The 20,437-nt window shown below is 38.1% G+C and overlaps 1 protein-coding gene and 1 long non-coding RNA gene across 2 annotated transcripts in view; one reads left to right on the forward strand and one right to left on the reverse strand.

Annotated features, from left to right (window-relative positions):
- The window catches only part of RAB38 (RAB38, member RAS oncogene family), a 37,133-nt gene extending 19,586 nt beyond the window's left edge, over nucleotides 1–17,547 (forward strand). The window contains exons 3-4 of the mRNA XM_071432809.1: nucleotides 4,157–4,437; nucleotides 14,309–17,547. Coding sequence (XP_071288910.1) covers nucleotides 4,157–4,437; nucleotides 14,309–14,461 — 434 coding nt within the window. The 3' untranslated portion in view covers nucleotides 14,462–17,547. The remainder of the gene's footprint in view (nucleotides 1–4,156; nucleotides 4,438–14,308) is intronic.
- Nucleotides 17,548–18,660: 1,113 nt separating this feature from the next.
- The window catches only part of LOC139592704 (uncharacterized), a 172,603-nt gene continuing 170,826 nt past the window's right edge, over nucleotides 18,661–20,437 (reverse strand). The window contains exon 5 of the long non-coding RNA XR_011680092.1: nucleotides 18,661–20,074. This is a non-coding gene — a long non-coding RNA (uncharacterized lncRNA). The remainder of the gene's footprint in view (nucleotides 20,075–20,437) is intronic.

A 20,437-nucleotide genomic window follows, 5' to 3' on the forward strand; every position in this document is an offset into this window, starting at 1 on the left:
TTCCACAGCCATCTCAGCATCCTCTTTATCACTCCTTCTGCATTTGAGTGGGCTGGGTTATTCATTGCTACCAAAAAGATATTGGTTTGTGTTTAAAAGTCTGGTTCTCATCTCATAAACGGTTGGACCAATGCTTTGGGGAAAGAACAGCTCCATTTCCTTTCCAGGTCACTTTCACCTTCAGAAGTAGCAGTCTAGCCACAGATATAGATGAGTATCTCTGCACTTGTAAAGTTTTTAGGATTGTTATGCTGCAGAGGGAGTAAGTGGAAACCTGTTCACTAATGCCAGGCACAGCACGTCCTCAGCATTTTAGGCTTTTGGCAGCTGCTAAGCATTGCAGCACATATGCATAAATAAGATAGTCATGGTGATTTCTAGGCTAAGTTACCTTGAAATTACTGTTCTGCAAACATAAATAAGTCTCTTGCTGGGAGGGTTTTATTTCAGTAGACATGGGTGCTGGAATCTGTGGGCCAGATCCTGCTGACAGCCTGCTTTTCCTCATTCAGGGGTGGTGAACATCAGCTCAAGGGCTGCTTAAGCTTCAGTCCATAAAGACAATTATTTGAATTCAAGTGTCAATATTCTAAAAGATATTTTTAAGGGAAAGATAAAAGATGTTTAATTTTTTCCCACAGTTTCCAGCTTTTCAGTGTTGGCTAAAGGCTGTCTGTAAAGCAAGGTTGTTCCCAAAATCATTATCTCTTAGGACAGTGGCAAGAAGTAGAATGCATCATAAAACTCAGCATTGGGCAGTTTCAATAATTTTTTAATTTAAATTTTTGTGCCACATTTCAGATGCTGTGGTCAAAATTTTGAAAGTTATCTGAGTTTAGTCCCTTTATCATTATTTTTTATACCTTTATTAGAGATGATAGTGGTTAGTGAAAATTTTAGATTACTGTACAAATTTATTTGGGGTAAATTTTTATAAGCTGTGAAAGTTCAGCTGATGGTTGCTTTAAACCCATGAACTGATAGCTTTGCCTGCTGCAGAGGTGCCACTGAGATTAGGATAAATGTGCAGGCAGCTGCCCTTCAGACAGGGAGTGTTTTCCTTTAGTAGAAATCTTGCTGCTTTATCACCTTGGTCTCACTGAGTTTGCTTCCAAGCAGAGTAGGATTCATCTGAATTAACAATTAGACATTTTTTCCCAGTCTCGGACTACAAAGGGATCCTAGCCTTCAGTACTCCCAGTTAATTTTTTAATCTTATTCTGGGTTGATAATCCCAACATAAAGCCCCATCTCAGTGGGAAAAGGCCATTGGAATTGCAGGGTTTGATGCCAGATGCCAGGGGTCTTGTAAGTGATGCAGTAAAGTACTAGGGGCCACATGAAATATTTCCCAAGCTTCCTGCCCTTCCAGTGAAAAGCAAAACCAATCTTCCCCAGTTGGTCTTGCAGTAAAGCAGATTCTAATGTTCAAGTCTGCCTGAGAGATATCACTGAATACCTAATGGTTGATCTATTTTCTAGCCTAATTCCTGCCTAAGACATTGTGTTGCTGAAAACCTAAGGCCAGATTTTGACATCTTTAATACATCAAGCAGTGCCTATTATTATGAGCAATTCTGCTAAACTAAAAGGTTTTAGGAAGCTCATCTATTAATATAGGATTTTGTTCACATAAGGGAGAATCTGTAGAAAAAAGAGTACTTCTGCATCCTTAGACGTATTATTTAGTTCTCCAAGCTCAATGTAAATACTCAAGATCACTTTTTCCACAATTTAAATTAAAGTAATTTTGCAAAGGTCATAAAACTAAAATTCTGATGTATAAAACACCTCTTTTTCCATTCAAACTGGCCTAATGCCTTTATGTCGAGTATGTTGATACATTAATTATAACTGATGGAGAAAAAGACCACTTCAAAACAGTTTAGACAGTTAATCATGCAGTTCCATTCTTTCTCTTTCTTTGAAGTGGTTGGTGATGGAAATTGGTTATCTCTGTCTTCCTGCAAAATGCTGCTTTTACGAACACACTGGCTTTTCTGTGCAGTAAAAATCCTGTGTATCTGAAAAAGCAGCTGGAAGCCAGAGGAAGAATCAGTACCATACAATTTGTCAGAAATTTGTGGGCCACTACTAAGCAGAAGATCACAACTTAGGAGCCTTTTATTCCTTTAGTAACTTCCTTCATGGTGGATGATTTCATTCTGCAAATGAATAATTTAGTTAATGTTCTGTGACACCATGTCCCACCTATCCCAGTGATCTGTGTCCTAATAAATATGTGTGAGGCCTGAGTTGAGCTGCTCTCATATCACCTACAGTGTAAGCATCTCACGAACTTTGAATGAGAAGTATAAAGTAGCAGTGAAATACAATATCAAAAAAAAACCTATTTGTATATGTTGCTGCTTACCTAACTGCCATGTTTCTAATTAAACCTTGGCTTTTGGTGGAAGGCACCTTCTTGCAGATGAAAAAAGAATTTCTCAATAAGGAGATTATTGAATAGCACATGACTTAGCCATTCATCTGATTAGCCCACTGATAGGAATCATAAGACATTTGAATAAAAATATAGACAAAAGAAATTTTGAATATGACCTCTTCTTTCCCAGAAATAATCTCTTTCTATCTTGCTTTATCAATAGGACACAGTGTCTCTTTAAGATAAAAAAAAAATTTACATGAATTTAGAGAAGACAGGCTTCTTCTTTGGTTTCTGAATCATGTGTATGACTGTCTCCTTGCTGCCACAGTGCTTAAAACCAAAGATAAACATCACAAACTGATGGTGTTGACCCCCTAAGTGGGTTCAGTGCTATTTCCATTAAATGAAAGTGCATGGTCTAGAAGCTAAACAATTGTTACTTTTCCTTTCTCAGCCCTCCCTTACATTTGACAGCAAAATTTATATCAGACAAATTCTCCACAAATAACCTTCCTGGGGTCAGAGACAGACTGCCAATCTTCTTGTCTTCCTAACCTACTCAAAATTGCTCACATTGAGAAAATAAGGCTAGAAACAGCTTTGTATTCAATGCTTCTATTTCCATAGCACTTTTTCCCAGCTATGGAAGCATGTACAGGAGTTGTCTTAAAAACTCCTATTGTTGTGAAATGTTTCAGGAGCTGACAATTTTTCTTTGGATCACAGCTGTGCTGCAGACATTAGAAGAAAATCTATTTTTTTATTTTCAAGAAAAGTTCTGTGTAATTTACTTTTCCAGAGTTATTTTTCCAGAGTTCCCATGAAAACAGCAGATATATTAACAAATCCATAGCTAATCAACATACCACATCCTGATGTCATGTGTTAATTTGTTCATACTCTTAATCATATAAAATGAAAGATATTTACAAATGTCTATGTTTGAATATACTAATGTACTGGTAGCTCACAAAAAACTCTGTCCTTTCCCAGAAAGCACTTTGAATTCAGCAAATAAAACCATGAAGCTTCTGGACAGAACTGGTATGAAACCCTCCTCACAGATCTTTTCAGTGGAGCAATGCAGCTCTTCATATTGCTACTGCAATATGATATTTCTTGGAGCACTTTCCATGTTTGCAAGGCTTTAAATTCACCTTCCTCACCTCTGTGTTTTAGTTTGCCAATAAAAGCAAACTTATAATTACACTGATGCCTGGCATGTTTTCAGACCTATATTATGGTACTGCTGGTTATTATCATTTGCATGAGAATATGCAGGATCCTCTTCATGCTTGAGCACTTTGGTTGTGTTAGATGTTTTAGACAAAATACCATAGTACCAAGGAGTTTCCAATCTGGTGCCTATATTTTTTTGTGTCTCTTGTTGAAAGTCCTATAATGTACTCAAAGACTCTTGGCACTGTCCACAGACTGAGAAATTTGGTAGCCTAATAAGACCATACATTTATTATTCATTTATCACACTTATTATTCATTTATAATGAGCTTCATTGAATTTCCTTGGATGTTGGCTTGAAAATTCCTTTTTCATGCAATACTTTCCTGCATTTTCACACAAATTATTCTAGCATGGTACTTATAATTATTTAGGCAAAGAGAAGTTTCCCAGAGACTTTTAAAATGAAGTCCTGCCTTCAGTAATGTTATCTTAGAAAACCTGATATGTGAAATACTGACCTGGACTGGAAGCACTGATTTTTACAAGGTAATGTTTGTTTTTCCCTCCTACTTTCTTCATTACAGGACAGGAAAGATTTGGAAACATGACCAGGGTGTATTACAGAGAGGCTATGGGAGCTTTTATTGTCTTTGATGTTACAAGACCTGCGACGTTTGAAGCAGTGACAAAATGGAAAGAGGATTTGGACTCTAAGTTGGTTCTTCCAAATGGCAAACCTGTGCCAGCAGTCCTATTAGCAAACAAATGTGACCAGGGAATAGATGTTCTTATGAACAACGGCATCAAGATGGATCAGTTCTGCAAAGAGAATGGGTTCGTGGGCTGGTTTGAAACATCAGCCAAGGTAAGGTTTCTATTTCTTTTCAAATGTTTCCAAGGACAGAGAAATCAGTTCCTAAAATAGTTCATTTGCTCTAAACATGCACCTTGAAAAACTCCTCTCTTGGTAGTAATAATTAAAGATAGATTTGTAAATATAGAGTATGCAATTCTATTTCTTTCAGGTATTTTGTTGCAACATTCTGAAATGCAGCTGCTGTGCCATGATAGGCCAGCAGTAAAGTATGTACCCAGTCAACAGGTTACTGCTCAATAGCCTGGGGAGGAGGATGACCTTAGGCAAGGCATAAAAGCTACCTCTTGTGAATGATATGAAGATGTTTTTCATCATTCTTAATATTGAATATTGTCTCTAAATATTTATGTAACCACTTTGCCTGAGAAATGCTGATTTGAGACAATAGCTTCATTGCCTTAGATTCCAGAAATAAAGTCAGTCTATTGTAGTGCTTGTACAATGCTCACTGTTATAAGCTCTCATTCTCAAAAGTCTTTTCAAAAAAATCACATATCTGGGGAGGAAGGAAAATATCAGTGGTCAAAAGGCTGAATGAGCTGCTCTGAGGTTCAATTCTTTGCCTTGGTACTGATTTCCTGAGTGCATGGAATATTAAGATAAAAATCAGAAAGGGCACTCAGACTTTCAAATTACAAAGGCCAAAAGTAGGTACTGTAGATCAATTTGAGATGTCTCGGATAATTTCAGTTTGTGCAGGATTTGGAATGTGAAATATTGATTTGAACACAACAATTCAGTGGATATTGTGTTGATTGTATCCTATTATGAAAGCTGGTGTCATCATTAACAGCTCTGGGGAACTTTTGGATGTTTGAAATGTAAACAGTTTGGTTCTGGTTTAACCTAGATTTCTAGCAGGCTGGAAGCCAAAATGCTACATTTGATTGTTTAATTCCTTTTAAACAGTTTATGTAAGGTACTTAAGAACTTTTTGGGTGTATATTTGTGTTTTACTTTTCTGGTCTTGACACCTTCTTTAAGCAATAATATTTAAAAGATGTTTCACTAGTAATCAGCAGAAGTAACAGCAGGGGAATAGCAGCATATCCCAGACTGCCTCAAGCATTGCATGAATTCTGGGCTCACTGCAGCTTTTCAGTACTTAAGGGGGCTAATAACAAAAATGGGGACAAACCTGTCAGGAGAGCCTGTTGTCATAGGACAAGGGGTAGTGGTTTTAAACTAAAAGAAGGTAGATTTACACTAGAGATAAGAAATCTTTTTTTCTGACAAAGGATAGTGGAACACTGGAACAAGTTCACCCAGATGTGGTGGATGCTCCATTCCTGGAAACATTCAATGCTAGATTGGATTTGACTCTGAGCGGCCCAGTCTAGCTGATGATGTCTCTGCCCTGGCAGGCAGGTTAGACAAGATGATTTGAAGAGGTCCCTTCCAACCCAAACCACTCTATGATTCTATGCCTTTGTAATTAATGCCTTTGCTTCTCTACTGAATGGGTCTCAAATCCAGCCACTGTTTCTTAAGATGCCATTTATAGAGAGAAATGTTGGTCTAAGTATGTATGTAAACTATCTTGCTCTACAACAGGGTACTTCCTATTCGTTCACATGCAGCACCTGGTTTGTATTTAGGTCTGTGCTTCGTCCGCTGATTTGTGTTGGGTGAGGCCAAGAGAATCCAGCGTTCCTCTTTATGATAAACTACATTTTACTGTGAGAATGGCATCTGTACCATGAATTCCATACACCAGTCCCCAGCAAGCACATGTCCACCACTCAAAAAGGACAACCACATTTATTGTGCCAAGAGTCATTGCAGATCATGACAGAAAATGAATTTTACGATGATGATGGAGCCAGTCTGGGGCAGAACTATGGCAGCATAAAAGATGTATAGAGAACAAAAATTTTTTTTAAAGTCATAACAGAGGAATTTTCCCCAAGTTTCTCTAAGCTGCACAGAATTAAGAATTTCTCTTATTTTAGATATGGTAAATATCTAGATTCTTCTTACATTATTTAACTCCAAAAGCCAAGCAGTCCCCAGATTAACAATGCAATCCTGTAGGAACAGAAAAAAAATCCAGCTATGAAAAGACTTGCTTTCAAAAGCCACTCTGAAGGGAATGATGAGAATCGAGGGCACACAGATGCTACCAGACTGTTCTCTGCTCTTATACACCAAAGGCTAGGACCTGTTGTTCTGCAATCCACACACCTGATTTCCACCCAGAATTGGAGGCTTCTGACTTTAAAATTATGCAGAGAGTCATTCCAGTAAAGATGGTAGAATCACAACATTTAAACTAAGTTAGATCAAAATAATTTCCCCACTTGATCTAAGTCCTAAACTAAACCTTGCACTTCCTTTTCTAAACAAAAGTTAATATTGCTACTATTTTAGAGTTCTGGATATTGTACATACCTGGTATTCTTTCAGCCTAGGGCATCATAAGTAATTGAACTTCGGTCTGATAAAAAAAATTACTAACTCTGTTTGCTACAGACAATAGGAACTCTTTTGAAGCAGAATAGCATGGACAAAGGAGTCATCATATTGCAGCTATCAGTTTTAGCAGTTCGAATAAGTAATAACTCTCTTTTTGTGGTACCCTGGAATAATTAGATCTCCAGAGGTTTTCTGGAGATGTGCTTGGAAATGTTAAAGCCTTGAGAACAAACTGAATATGATTTAAGCATTTTGGAAAAACAAAGGTGATTACTTATAAAAAGAACATATTTTTGTTCTGGTTGCCTTGCAGAAAGTAGCATGCTATATATGTACCTACCATATTTCAAGCTGTCAATGTTTTTAAGCTTTTCACTGGAAGATTACACAAAAAAAATCTCTGTATTATTCCCTGGTGCTATTTTTGTAAGCTAACCGCTCCAATATAAAATATTTGAGCCACCTAATGCAAACTTATGTATTAGTTCTGATTCTTACATTGATCTGAAGGAAATAACCCTCTTTCAGTTTTCTCCCTACAAGGACAGAAGATTTTGTTTGGATAGTTTTCCATGTGAGAAGGGCCTTATTGGGCAACACCACCTCACAGTGTAGTCACAAGTTACACTGTTGTTGCCATATAGCCGGTGGTGAGCCTGGTCTCTTTTATATCTGCATTTTTACTTCACCCATATTGATTGCAGTCTAAGAGGCACATCCCCAGATAGTCACCAAATAACCCTTAATAGTTAATTCTTTAATAAATTTCCTGACCACAACTATTGTGAAAGAATCATTCTTTTAAAGGAAGGAAATTTCTTCTTCCTGTCACACGTTAAATTATCCAGCACGTGGCCAGAGCAGCTGAGAGCTCCACTCACATTTCCAAGCCTTCAAACTGTTTTCACCACCATGCCTAGTTCAAAGAGGTGAGCTTTTGACTTGGATTAGAAAAGGAGCAATTTCAAGCTTATTATCACTTTATAATAAAAATGGAACTTGTGCAACAAAACAGACAAGTCAGGCAAAACTAAATGTGCTTGAAAGTACCTAATTCAGAAAAACCTTAAATGCCTTACAACTCGCTATGGCTGTGCTGTTATTATGCCTGAGTTCCACTTTTCCCTGTTGTAATTCTGCTGTCAGCAATACAGAATTAGATGAAAAGACATTCATGTTTTGTCCAAATTGCCCAGAAAGGCTGGTAGCTGTGCTTTTCAGATCCTTACAAAACTAGGTTAAGCACACAGCTCCTTGTCTCCTGAGCATCATGACCTGGAGACTGATGAGCAGTCTGAGTCTCTGGACTATTTAGATACATCCTATTTGGACCAGGACAATGTTATAGTTCTGCCTCTAAAAAATTTGGATAATAAGATGTCCTTTATTCAGCTTTTGTTTGACAGGCAGTCCATGGTGTGCCACCATAGATTCAGAATTAGTTGTGTTAGAAGAGACCTTAAAAATAATCTAGTTTGGGCCCTTATAGAGCCCAAATGCTGGACGAGCAATCAAAAGTCCTCTTTGCCATTGCTATCTTGCCTTCAGAAAGTCATTCTCTCCTCTGTTCCAGCCTTTCTTTCAAAAAACAAAGACATTAATTCTTCCTATCTTACCAGGGAACTCAGTGAATAATATAGGCTCTACTAGCCCTTGTTTAAATCACAGATTCTTCAGTTCTTTTGATTGGACAATTATTATGAAACATGAAAAAAGCATGCTATGAAGTATATTTGCAGAGGAACTGGATAAGCATTTCTGATTTCCATAAAGAAAAACAAGGTTTGGACATATATTTGAATTAGGCTGACACTCTAAACTAATCTGCTGATCTGGTAACTTTAATCCAAGCAATCCATTTGAGACTGCCAGACCCAGTTAGGGATGTGTGGCTCCCTAAATTGTCTTTTTAATTCACTCAAAAAAGTCTAACCAATCTCACAGTACAGTTTGAGGAAATATTTCAGATTCTGCCATAAAGCAAGAAATAAAGCTGAGATTTAAGGCAGGATATTTCATTTCAGATGTACAATCACTCTGAGCAGAATCCTCTGCAGAGTTTTTTTCCTGTAATTAAAAGGAGTCCATTCAGATTATCCTATGGGTATTAGAGCTGTCCTGTAGCTCTCTGGATCACTTTTATGCAATGCATTATTTAGTGCTGTCCCAAATCTGGAAATTCAGAGAAACACAAAATTGTTGAAATCAGAAAGTCCTTAAGTGAAATAATTTTGTTGCAGGCTATTCAACCAGATGTAAGAATTCAATCACAGAAAAGATCTTGTTCTCAGAGTTGCTGTCACAGCAGTTCACATCCATGAATTTCACGTTCCTGCATCCAGATGGCTTTTAAGTTGTATGGCTGCATTTTCCTAGAAACACCACTGCAGGAGCACAGCACACCATCCTAATAAGGCTCTGTTCCCAGCAGTTTCCAGGGAGTTCTGCTAAGGGAGCATGTGGAACCATTCCCTCAGAGTGCTAGTTTGAGGGGAGGGCAGGTTAAAGCACATTTCAAGTAAATTCCTTGCTCCTGGATTTTAGTGCAGTATGGAAATAAAATGTGGAAGCTATGAGCTTCTCACTAGGCTCCCATCTAATACCTGAATATTTCACAATTTGTAAATGTTTGCTTATGGGAAGTCAATTTCCTTCAAGTGCAGCAGTAGTCTAAGGTCATGTCTCTAGGCAGCACTGATTTAGAGCTCCCCAAGAGCTCTGTGCCTGCATCCACACTGTTCTTCACCCTGGTTTTCAAGGTAAGACTCAGAAGCATCAGAATCAGTAAGAGGAAGAAACTGTCAATGGGAAAAGCATTCTATCAGAAAACAACCAGATAGTCAAATCCAAGATACGTGCATGGGAAAGAAACAAAATTTCTTTCATCTGAAATTGATACAGGCCATTAAAATTTGTCAGGGCCTTTATTCTTCTACAAAGAGCTAAGAGCCACTCTAATCTGTGGGAACTTCTTTCATATATTAAAAAGGAATGCCCTAAATGTTAATGTTCTGCATCTGCAGTAGAGATGACAGATAAGGGGGAAGGTAATCCAGAATGCAAAAATGATTGCTGAGCTTGTGTACTGCTTTGAGTCACATTCAATAATGTATTTATTTTCCCTTTAGTTGATTGTTGCTTACAAGACATTATTTCCAATAGCAATCAGTTCAAGGGTTTTCAATAATGCAGCTCTCTTTCCCTGACCTCAGTTGCTATCCCTTCCATAAAAGTGCCCTTTGAAAGGGTATATTTTAATAAGATTGATCTACTAATGCTACTTTCATTTGTGTCCTCCAGTGTTCCTTTCTGGATTTCAGAGATTAATCAGAGTTATTTTCTTTACTTTGTTTTTTTTTTTTTTGGTTTTGTTTTTGGTTTTTTTTTTTTTTTGTAATAGAATAAAGAGTAGCATGTTCTGATTTTCACCTTTCCATTCCTTCTTGATGAGGCCACAAGAAAGACTTGCACAAGTAGTCAGGCATTGTCACAGAAGCAGGATTCAGGTCCTTGCTCTGGCAGATTTTGGCAGGTTGATGGAGGATAAATCACTCAGGGATGGATTCACATCTCAGCTCTTGCACTGACTGGGATAGTGTATCAGGTTCTGGGGCTTACTGAGCCACACAGAAATGAGCTAGGCACCTCAGGGGACAGGGCAAGGCAAGGTGCTTGGGAAAGGCTTTTATTAAAGCTGGCATGCTGAATCAGGGATACAGGACTGATAAAGACACCATAACGTGGGTAAGATCCTTTTTGGACTTGCAGTAAAAGCTCTCTCTTGGGAAAGAGCTTTTCTTGAGAAAGGAAATTGTTGCATTCTTACCTTATCATGTGAACTTCATCCTATGCTATCTCCCACTTTCCAAATAGCCACTGCATGGTGGACCAGAATTCATGTGGCTCTGCATTTTCTCCTTCTGACAAATGGCCATAGCAGCACTTCCCTATCACAGAAAGCTGCTGTCCAGATAAACACATCAAAGATGCAGGGCTGAGTAATACCAGCCTTGAAAGCAATATAGGGAGACAGAGTGTCTCCTGTGTTTGGAGAACTGTGAAGGTAAAAGTGGCCTCTGAGGAGGCTGGATAACAAGCACTACAGGTGCGAGGAAGAGGGAGAGAGGGGAGGGGAGGGGAGGGGAGGAGAGGAGAGGAGAGGAGAGGAGAGGAGAGGAGAGGAGAGGAGAGGAGAGGAGAGGAGAGGAGAGGAGAGGAGAGGAGAGGAGAGGAGAGGAGAGGAGAGGAGAGGAGAGGAGAGGAGAGGAGAGGAGAGGAGAGGAGAGGAGAGGAGAGGAGAAAAAAAAAGTCTGAACTTCAGCAATCATCACAGTCTCTGTGATGTTCTTTTGTAGGACAAAGCCATATGGAAGGTGACAGTTATGGCATTTCAACATAGAGACCCACTAAAAGATAGTTTTTCACTCCACTGTCTCACCTATATTTTCTTGCTTTTTTGAAACATAATTAATTTTATTTTCAGGTATAATTGAGGCAGTTTCCATGTCTCAATACCATTAGTGGGTTGTCTGTGATTATTCTTCTCTGTACAATCTTACACTCTGATTGTTGGTTTCTTTGTGTTTGAGTGGATTTTAACTTTCTCTTCTTTCTCTTTCCTCCTCTTGGTTGCCTCTCAACACTTCATGGGCCCTAAAGTCACCAGACCTCTGGATGTCTGTGTTTGGATAGCAGATCACCTCCTACTGTCTGTAGCTTTTTCACTGCCTAGCAGAATACAGATTTTTCTTTTGCAAAACACACCATAGAAGGAGAGGTGGAGAAATCAATATTTCATTAGTCAGCCCAGAATACAGCAATGTCTGATCTGAAAGTCTAGGACACCACAGGATTAAGGTGGTAACAAAAGGCAATGGTAGCATGAGAAAGGAAGTGGTCAAGGCAGGGATCTGGGACAGCAGGAGTTGCTTTTTTGGAATGACCACAGGCTCCTTGCAGCAGGTGACTTAACATATTACTTCTCATCCATACTGTGTGCCAGTTGTCATCTGAACCCCAGGAGCAGGCTGGAGCTAGACACAAACTCAAAACCAGCTGTGCTGTCTGTCAGGGTCACCCTCTTCCTCCCCTTGTACCCCAGCTGAAATGGTCATCCACACAACTTAAACACTTCACATAAATGTTAAAGGTGACAAACTGACTCTCTAGACTCAGTAGCCTCAGGACAGGACTTTTTATTCCTTCCCTCTTGCTTTTTTTTTTTTCTTCTTGTTTGAGTACTGGCTGGAGAATTTTTCTTCTTCTGCATTTTAGGCTCATGTCTGCCACATGGATTTCCATCTATCACAAGCAGGGATGAGGGATGTCCACATATATAAATTTTATGCTATTGTGGGCTTGGTTTCTTCCCCCTTTCCCAGTGCTGTAAAATGGTAGCCTCTGACAAAGATGGCTGCTGTTAATACATCTGAACATTAATCATTTTGGGTAGAATCTTAGATAGTCCCTAAGACCTTATTAAATAAACACATACTGCTATTTCAACACATAAGCAGCACATGGGCAAATTAAATGCTCACCAGTCCATCAGTAAAAACAAACACAATGCAAAAGGTTTTTACGTTTCTGTTTTTCTGCATTTAACAATCCTGTTTTGGCTTCAGTTTTCTAAGCAGTGCTGAGAGATATTTTTCATTGTCTGGGGTTTTTTTTTCATAAAATTTCACAGTGCTCTGAAAAGGGTTTTCAGTGCATGCTTGAGGAATTTTCTAGTCTGGTCTGAGAGCCATGTGATACAGCAGAATTTTAACATCTCAGTAGAGAGACAATTCCCAGCCCCATATTACTTTCTAGCAGTTACTATGTAGGTTAATATGTGCTTTTCCTAAGTATTGGGAGGTTACAACTTACTGATATTCTTTACATACAAAATATTTAAGTTCATGTTTGTCATTGAAGAAACCTGTGAAATCTTGCACTATTTAACATTTTCAGTTAGATCCACAGATTTCAGTCCTTTACTGTGATTCAAAGGGATGGACAATGGAATTTGTGGAGTTTTGACATTGATTTCAAGGGGATTAGATAAAGTCATGGTCCAGCATGTGGTGGCTAGTTGGAAAGTGGGAGATAGCATAAAAGACAAAGAATCTATTCCTTTAGCTTTTGATTTTCCTATAAATGTGTCTTCTCTACTGAAACACACACGTTTCTTTCTTTTATAGCTAGTTTATAGCCACAGTACAGCAGGCTTCAGATTGCCATCCAGAGGGACCTGGACAAGCTTGAGAATTGGGACTAGATGGCATTTAAATGTCCTTTCCAGTCAAAACTAGTCTATAACTCAGAGATTCAACTTGAAAGCCTGGGTAATCTTAGGCTGCAAATCAAACATTATCTTTACTGAGCAAGAGTAGTGTGTGTATATACACAAATGTATGCCTATGCACTGGTATGCATTTCCATATGGATGTATGTGGCTGTGTGATACAATTTCCTAGAAGATTGAAGCTACAGTGAAGTTTCTATCTCCCGCCTTGTAAAATAAGTAATCAATGCCAATAGTTACACTAGAAGAGTGCCTTTTATGCCAGAAAGCCTGAATTTTCATTCCAAACATATTGGTGGCTGTTATTTACAAAAAAAAATCTTTACTCAGTACTACTGCTTATTTTCTATGCTGCATTGAGCTGTGTCTCACTGATCAAGCTGTTTCAGCTTTACTTATTCTACAAACAGGGTAAGAACTGCTGCAAGTTAAATGTGCAGTTGATATCAGGCCCATGTAGGAAAATATGTGCTTTAGCTTTCATTTTGAATCCCTAGAGTGAGGCTTTCTGTCCTACAAACGAAACCAGCAGTGATATATTTCTTCTGAATCAGTGCATGGGAGAGGCAGTGCATTGCAGTCACCCTCAACAAGAAATAAGGGAGGACTCCAAACCATACAGAACCGTTTTACTGTTTTGTGATTGATTTGAGATTGTATCATTTATTCAATGAAACTGGTCCATCACAGGTTTCATTGTAAGCATTGCATACAGAAATCTTGAAATTGTGGGATAGGCTTTAAAAAATAAGTCCTATTCATGGCTGTAATTACTGGTAGGTAATTAACTATTTGGAAATGAGTAACCATTATTCAAGCAGTGAAATATGGTCTTTGGAGCTTTACTTCAGGCATTGATCCTCAACACCTCTCTGGCATTTGTTTTTTAGTTTGTTGAAGCAATCAAATCACCAAAAGATTGAGGTAATTTCAAATCAGCTCTGTATACATTTTAAAACATATATGAATCTTAATATATATAAAACTTCAAAACTCCAGTAAGCACTATTTAACACAGTCAATTTTTGAAAACTGTTTATTATGGTAAGTAAACTTTTGATGTTGCTGAGGGAAAAATTTAACTATGCGCAGGAAATACGCAACATGTTTTTATTATTATTGACTAATCAACCTCTCTTTCTCTTTTATTTGCAGGAAAATATAAACATCAATGAAGCTTCCAGATGCTTGGTGAAACACATAATTGCTAGTGAGAGTGATCCAGTTCAGTCGGTTGAACCAGATATTATAAAACCACACTTGAATTCCTCCAAGATTGTCAGTTGTTCAGCTTGCTTTAAATCCTAAGAGACTTCCAGACTATTACAAGAGCTGCACAGCTATGATTCACAATTTATACTTTATTCAACAAAACCAGCCTGCCTACATTGTCCCTAAGCAGATTGTAATTTTCTCAAAAATATATTTAAATTTTTCTTTTTTTTTCAGCTAAAATTTATTATGAGGTGCTCATTCCTAGCAACTATTCAAAATTCTATATGGCTATTGGTCAAGTAAGACTCATGGTGATGGCTGTGTTTTCCTATTTGGGTGGCACCAGTGATATCAAAACCCATTTCTTTGCCATGTGGTTTCTGAAAATTCGTATTTGTGATGAGACTGCAGCAGCACCCTACTTGTCCATTGATTTCCAGGATGTTTCCTCAATACCTTGACCAGGCAAATTTCATCATTGCACTCTTTGTCACCCCTCAAACTTGAATGATCTTGTTTCATATGAGGAAGATGATGATGAAAATGAAAATTGAGCTGTTCGGAAACAGACACCAAGAATGCTCACAGTTAAATATTCCCATTGCAAGTTCAGTCTCCTGGATGTAGTGACAGGATTGAACATGCAGGAACATTTCCCATCATTCAGTTCTCCAGAAGATCTGAGCTTCCGAGACTGATGAAGAATTTGCTCCCTCTTTCTGAGGAGTTGCATTCTCACAGTTGATAGCCTTATCTTAAATGAAGCAAAATGGAACAAGTCAAGGCTGAAGGGTGACAAAACAGGCAATCAGGGGTACAGTCTCCTGGGTGAAGCAGATCAGGCTTTTCAGAAAGGGTTATCTATTCTATAAAGCCAGCATGTCCTCTGGAAAGCTCACACTGATTTTTTCCCCTCCCTCTCATCCCTCATGCCACAGATATCCCCGCGTATTTAAACTGTATATTGTATAAGTCCTAACATGCATCCCTTCATTGTGTTTATTCTCATGGGAAAATTCACTATCCACACTCCAAGATACCAGCAGAACTTTTCAGGAATCCATCTGTGTTGAGCAGAAGGGTATTTGCTTTCTGAAAACATTCTTCTAAAATGTATATGAATCATCACAGGAAGCAAGCAGAATGAAACAGTCTTAAGAGACACTTCTGGAAGATGTGAAGAATTTATTGAGCCATACTGTGGAAATAAAATTGTTGATTTTCAGCATCTCACAAAAGGTGCAGGTTGGTGGAGTCATTCAGAGAAGTGTGTCTAGACAAGAAGTCTCGACATCTGGCTGCAAGCTCCTTCAAGATAAACTTTGTCTCTATCCTGCAAATCACTTGCAAATTCTGTTCTTACTCAGACTTTTCCTTCCTAAGCTGTGAACTGTCAGTTGCAGGAGCTGTCTTCAGACATGAGTTCCTCTTTTTAGAGAGGTGTAACAGCATAGACGGGAGGAGACAAAATCTGCCTTATGTTTGCAGATGCCACTTCAGTACTTCACTGAACACTTAGTTGGAAATGAAGGAGTGAAATTCTCAGTCTAGTGAATACCTGGTGCATAGGAAAAATGAAAAAAAAAATCCTCAAGCTGACCTTATACTGTGGGACCTATGAGTTTCATGTGCCTGTAAAATTCATCCTGCTTGGCAATGTATGTTTGGACTCAAAGTTCTTTTCCAGCCTAAATGATGCTATGACTTTGTGCCTCTCACTAAATTCTCTGTTACTATATAGGCACTGCAGATAAGAGCTATTTTTCTCTCTCTGGAGAGCCAGGGACAGAGACATAGCTCTTTATGTGCTCTTCCTAAAGCCTTCCATTTTTCTCACAGAATTTTGGATTAAGAAAACAAAGTCTCTAGTTTTAAAAATAAAAATTCACATCCAGAATTAATCTGCACAGACATAGATGTATGGATACATATATATAAATATAATGAGCTAGCTTTTTTGAGAGTAATTTTCAAGTTGTCTTGGATGCTGTGTATCCTTTAATGCCTGTGTTAAACATTCTTTAACTCCTGCTGTGATCTGTGTCAAATACCTTAAGCTTCCTGCCTCAGTTTCCTCAATTGTAAAACAGGGATCTATGTACACACCTACCTCACAGCACTCCCTGAAAGATACTGTTGGCACTGTGCTTTGGGGATACACAAATGCCAAGCTCTGATACTGCTCAGAACAAAATATGAGTGCCCTCTAGCATAAATACATGGTGCTGTAAAGCCTTAGTGTTCTAAATCTATCAAAGGCTTGCCTGTGCTACAAAAATTAACTTCAATTATTCCACCTCAGTTAGGCTGTCAAGGTTATAAAGCAACGTGTGACTGCATGGGCTGATCAGATTGGCTGCAGATGGTCTGCAAACGGAAGCTGTGGCTGCACAGATGTCATGGCACTAGTTTAATAATCTCAGCAACAAAGCTGCAATTCAGAACTAGAGCCACATCAGGTATTTCAAATTTAAAGCATCATTTAAGTCGAGTCATATGGACGCCTTATTAAGGATAACAATTCATATCCTGATTCAACACTATGGTTAATACAAGGAACTAGATATCTCAGATAGCTTCTAAAGGGCTAATTTTTCATGAGTTGAGCCCCGTACTTCACTTATGAATCTGTGGATCTCAAGTGAAGCAGAGGAAATTGCCATTTCGTCCAAATATACTTTTATGCCCAACTCGCAACAAACTTAGCAGTTCCTAATGTGTTTTGCTTATCTTCATATCACCTTTATTTGGTGGCTTCTAGCAATACACACTGAACATAATGGGAGATTCCTCAAGACTTTGAGAACTACGGCTAAAGATCTGGTATAACAGTAATTAAAACAACCCTGCATAAATAAAACACTTAAATAAACACTTAGAGGTATTTTTGTTCCTCACTCTATGGTATAAACCAGCTTTAAAGTATGGGCTCATTATCTGTTCCATAATGTTTCTGTGGTGTCAGGTTCCACTGCAGTCCCTTCTTGGGCAGATTTTCCACCTCTGGAAGATGGAGGACAGAGTGTGGTCAATTGCTAGACTAAGGACTATACAAGATGTAAGTTCTAAAGTCATACATATTTACACCATGAGAATTAGAAGAGTATCACAAAGAACCAGGCCTCCTTAGGAGGTTACATAATTACATATGTTCATTTTTATTTGTACTAAAGTGATAAAAATCTGTCAAGTCTTTTTCTGTAACACAATAAATGTGTGAATGCAACCTGAATATCTAGCAAACAGAGCCTTTTTAGAGGAGGTTATTGTTGTAGGCAGGCCAGAATAAAAGCTTTAATTTAGAATTAATGAGCTCACTTTGTGCCAATACCCTTTCAGGAAATGTAAAGTGTCAGTCCCTAAAAGCTTGGATTTCCGTAGGTTTTTTTATGCACTCTGTGCTATGTCCTCTTTTCTGGTCACCAGGGACCAGGCATCTTAATCACACGTCCATTTCAAAATTAAAAATTTTCCCTTTCTGTTTGCAATAAGTAATGAACCATGAGTCTCTATTGCCATGAAAATGGGCAAAGGTACTGCAAAGCTGAATTAAAATTAATTTTCATTCTAATTCTCAAAACACAGCCCTGTGGATGTCCCAGCACCTCAAACCACATGTTGATGAGCAAGGGAGGTGCTGGACATGAGAGATTACCCCAAAATACTCAAAGAAAACAGTGGTTGAACATCTTCACCCCCAGACATCATTTGCAACACCAGAAATGACAGAATGTCTTTCATTTTCTGTATTGAAGCTCCATTAAAAAAAAAAAAAAATCTCATGACCCTAAATACTTTGGGCAGCATAGACATATTGCTGATAGGAAAATACATGGAGTGAAAGATAATTATTCAGTTATTCCAGAAAGATCATCATTTATTTGACCAGGTTCAGCTTTCAATAGACAGACATTTGGGAATCTGAAAATCAGGCTTTGTTATTCTTACACACTTTTTATATTAGAGAATGTATTTTCAATAATTTTTCTATTCAGGAATAGCTGTTCCAACAGTACTTTATGCATTCAGCTTCAATTGTTGTACATCAATATTTTATCTTCAGATTTTTTTCTGCTTTAACCTACCCGACTCTATAAAATGGAGAAGGAGAGAGAGAGGGAAGGAGAATGTGCACCTTTAAACAGCAGTATTGTTTTACTTCTTGAAACACCTTTTCTAGCTGGATAAAGTGAAACTGGTAAACAGATGTGAGAAATTAATTTAGTGTCAATTGCCAGGAAATAGTCAGTCAAAATATCTTTCACTGCACCAATATTTATGCATGTGACCACAGGTTCTATTGTAATAAAAGATGGTATTTCTGACAAGACATGGAATATGAGTAATTTGTAAAATTAATTCATTAGCCAAAGTAGGCACATACAAGTAGCCATAAGGTAATTCAGCTTTCCTCATATGTAGACAATTTATGACATATATAAAAGTCCATTTTAATAATTTAACTTAAACTGCTTACTTTCTGTACAACTTCTCTTTTAAACCATCCAGGTTAATGTTTGACTTTGGTTAAAGGGTTACATATCTCAGACAGAAACCTTCCACCTTTTCTCCCTATTTTATATCCAATTCCAGATGCAACTTTTATGGTTCCAGCTCTTCAAAGAACCTCAGTTCAAAGTTTGATTTTACAGGCAGAATTTTTGGCTCACAAATAGATGCATCATCAGTTTGGAGGCTCATTAGTAACCACAGGCTCAGTTCTTGAAAGTCCTACTGGGTAAAAAATGGCCTAAATATGTAAAATGGGCACCTGCATGTCTAGGATATAATAAGTTCATTTTTCTTCAGTTGTCAGGACAAGATGCTACCTCCAGCAGTGTTTCATACTTGACTTTTCATGATTCCCTAGAAATATTAGATTGTCTTATTAATTGAAAAAAAAAGAAAAAAGAGAGGAGATTGCATGCAGTGTCAGTCTAGTATTTATTTTACAGTTTTCAGCTTTTCTGCTACAAAAGCAAAAATATTTGCATTCTGGATTAATTTACTTTTTTAATGGTGCAACCTGACACTCTCACACCCCATGGCTGAGGGTACTACAAGACCCTCAACAAATCCCCAGTACTTGGTGGCACAGTTGCAGCTACACTGACTACATCTCTCAACAAGGAAATATATTTGACTGCACAATTTGGGAATGTTAATTTTCTGAAAATGATCCCCTTTACAGTTGCAGTGCATCAGATGCCGAATTAAGATTGGAACCTCTGTGTCCTATGTTTCAAATTCAGCAATAATCGTTTACAAAGACAAGATATTAAACTGAGAAAAACCACAGCACACCACTCCAAGGAGTGGAAGCTGAGAAAATGAAAATTTCCCAGTAGACTTCTCTGTAGGTCAACAACAGAAAGTTCTAGTTTGGTATTTGCCCGGTTTCTTCCAGAAAATAAGCTGTGAAGCTACAGCAGCTCAATTCCACAGCAACTGGTAATAGTTCCACCTGGCATCTACAGAGTTTACATAGTTTTGAAAGTTTTGATTCCAAAAATGGCATCTTTGTTAAAGTTTTAAGTCAGTGGTGCCTAACTAGTGGCACCTAAAGGTTAATTTGCTGTACCATGCAGATCTATCCATGGATCTTCTGTTTCCATGAATCCATGGGTTTAGTCTTCACAAACCATGCGAGGAAAGGGCCACTGCAAGATGCTCCTTTAACAGTGATGCCTCAGCCAATCCAAAATCCTGCAAAGGAGGTAAACATAATGAATGGGGAAGCAAGGAATAGCAAGCAACCAGGGTGAGGGTGAACAGAAACATCTGGGACCAATCCAGGACCAATTAAAGAAACATTGATGCTTGACAACTTCCTCAGCAAGAAGTTTTATGAAAATCTGACACAGCATGAAGTTTCTATTACATAGAGTTATACGAATTTTCTAGGACACAAATTGCTGTTTTTACCTTGTGCCTTGTGTGACTTGAATTTTGCTTCTTTACTGTCTGCCTTGCCAAAAATGTCTAGTTTATTTCAGGATTTTTCTCTCTTTGGCCTTTTGTGCCATCTTGTCTCCTTGACTTGACACTTGGTGAGGAACTTTTATCAAA

The sequence above is a fragment of the Agelaius tricolor genome, unplaced genomic scaffold (assembly GCF_023055355.1).
Source record: "Agelaius tricolor isolate 1412-34295 unplaced genomic scaffold, bAgeTri1.0.p SCAF_9, whole genome shotgun sequence".
NCBI classification, from domain to species: domain Eukaryota; kingdom Metazoa; phylum Chordata; class Aves; order Passeriformes; family Icteridae; genus Agelaius; species Agelaius tricolor.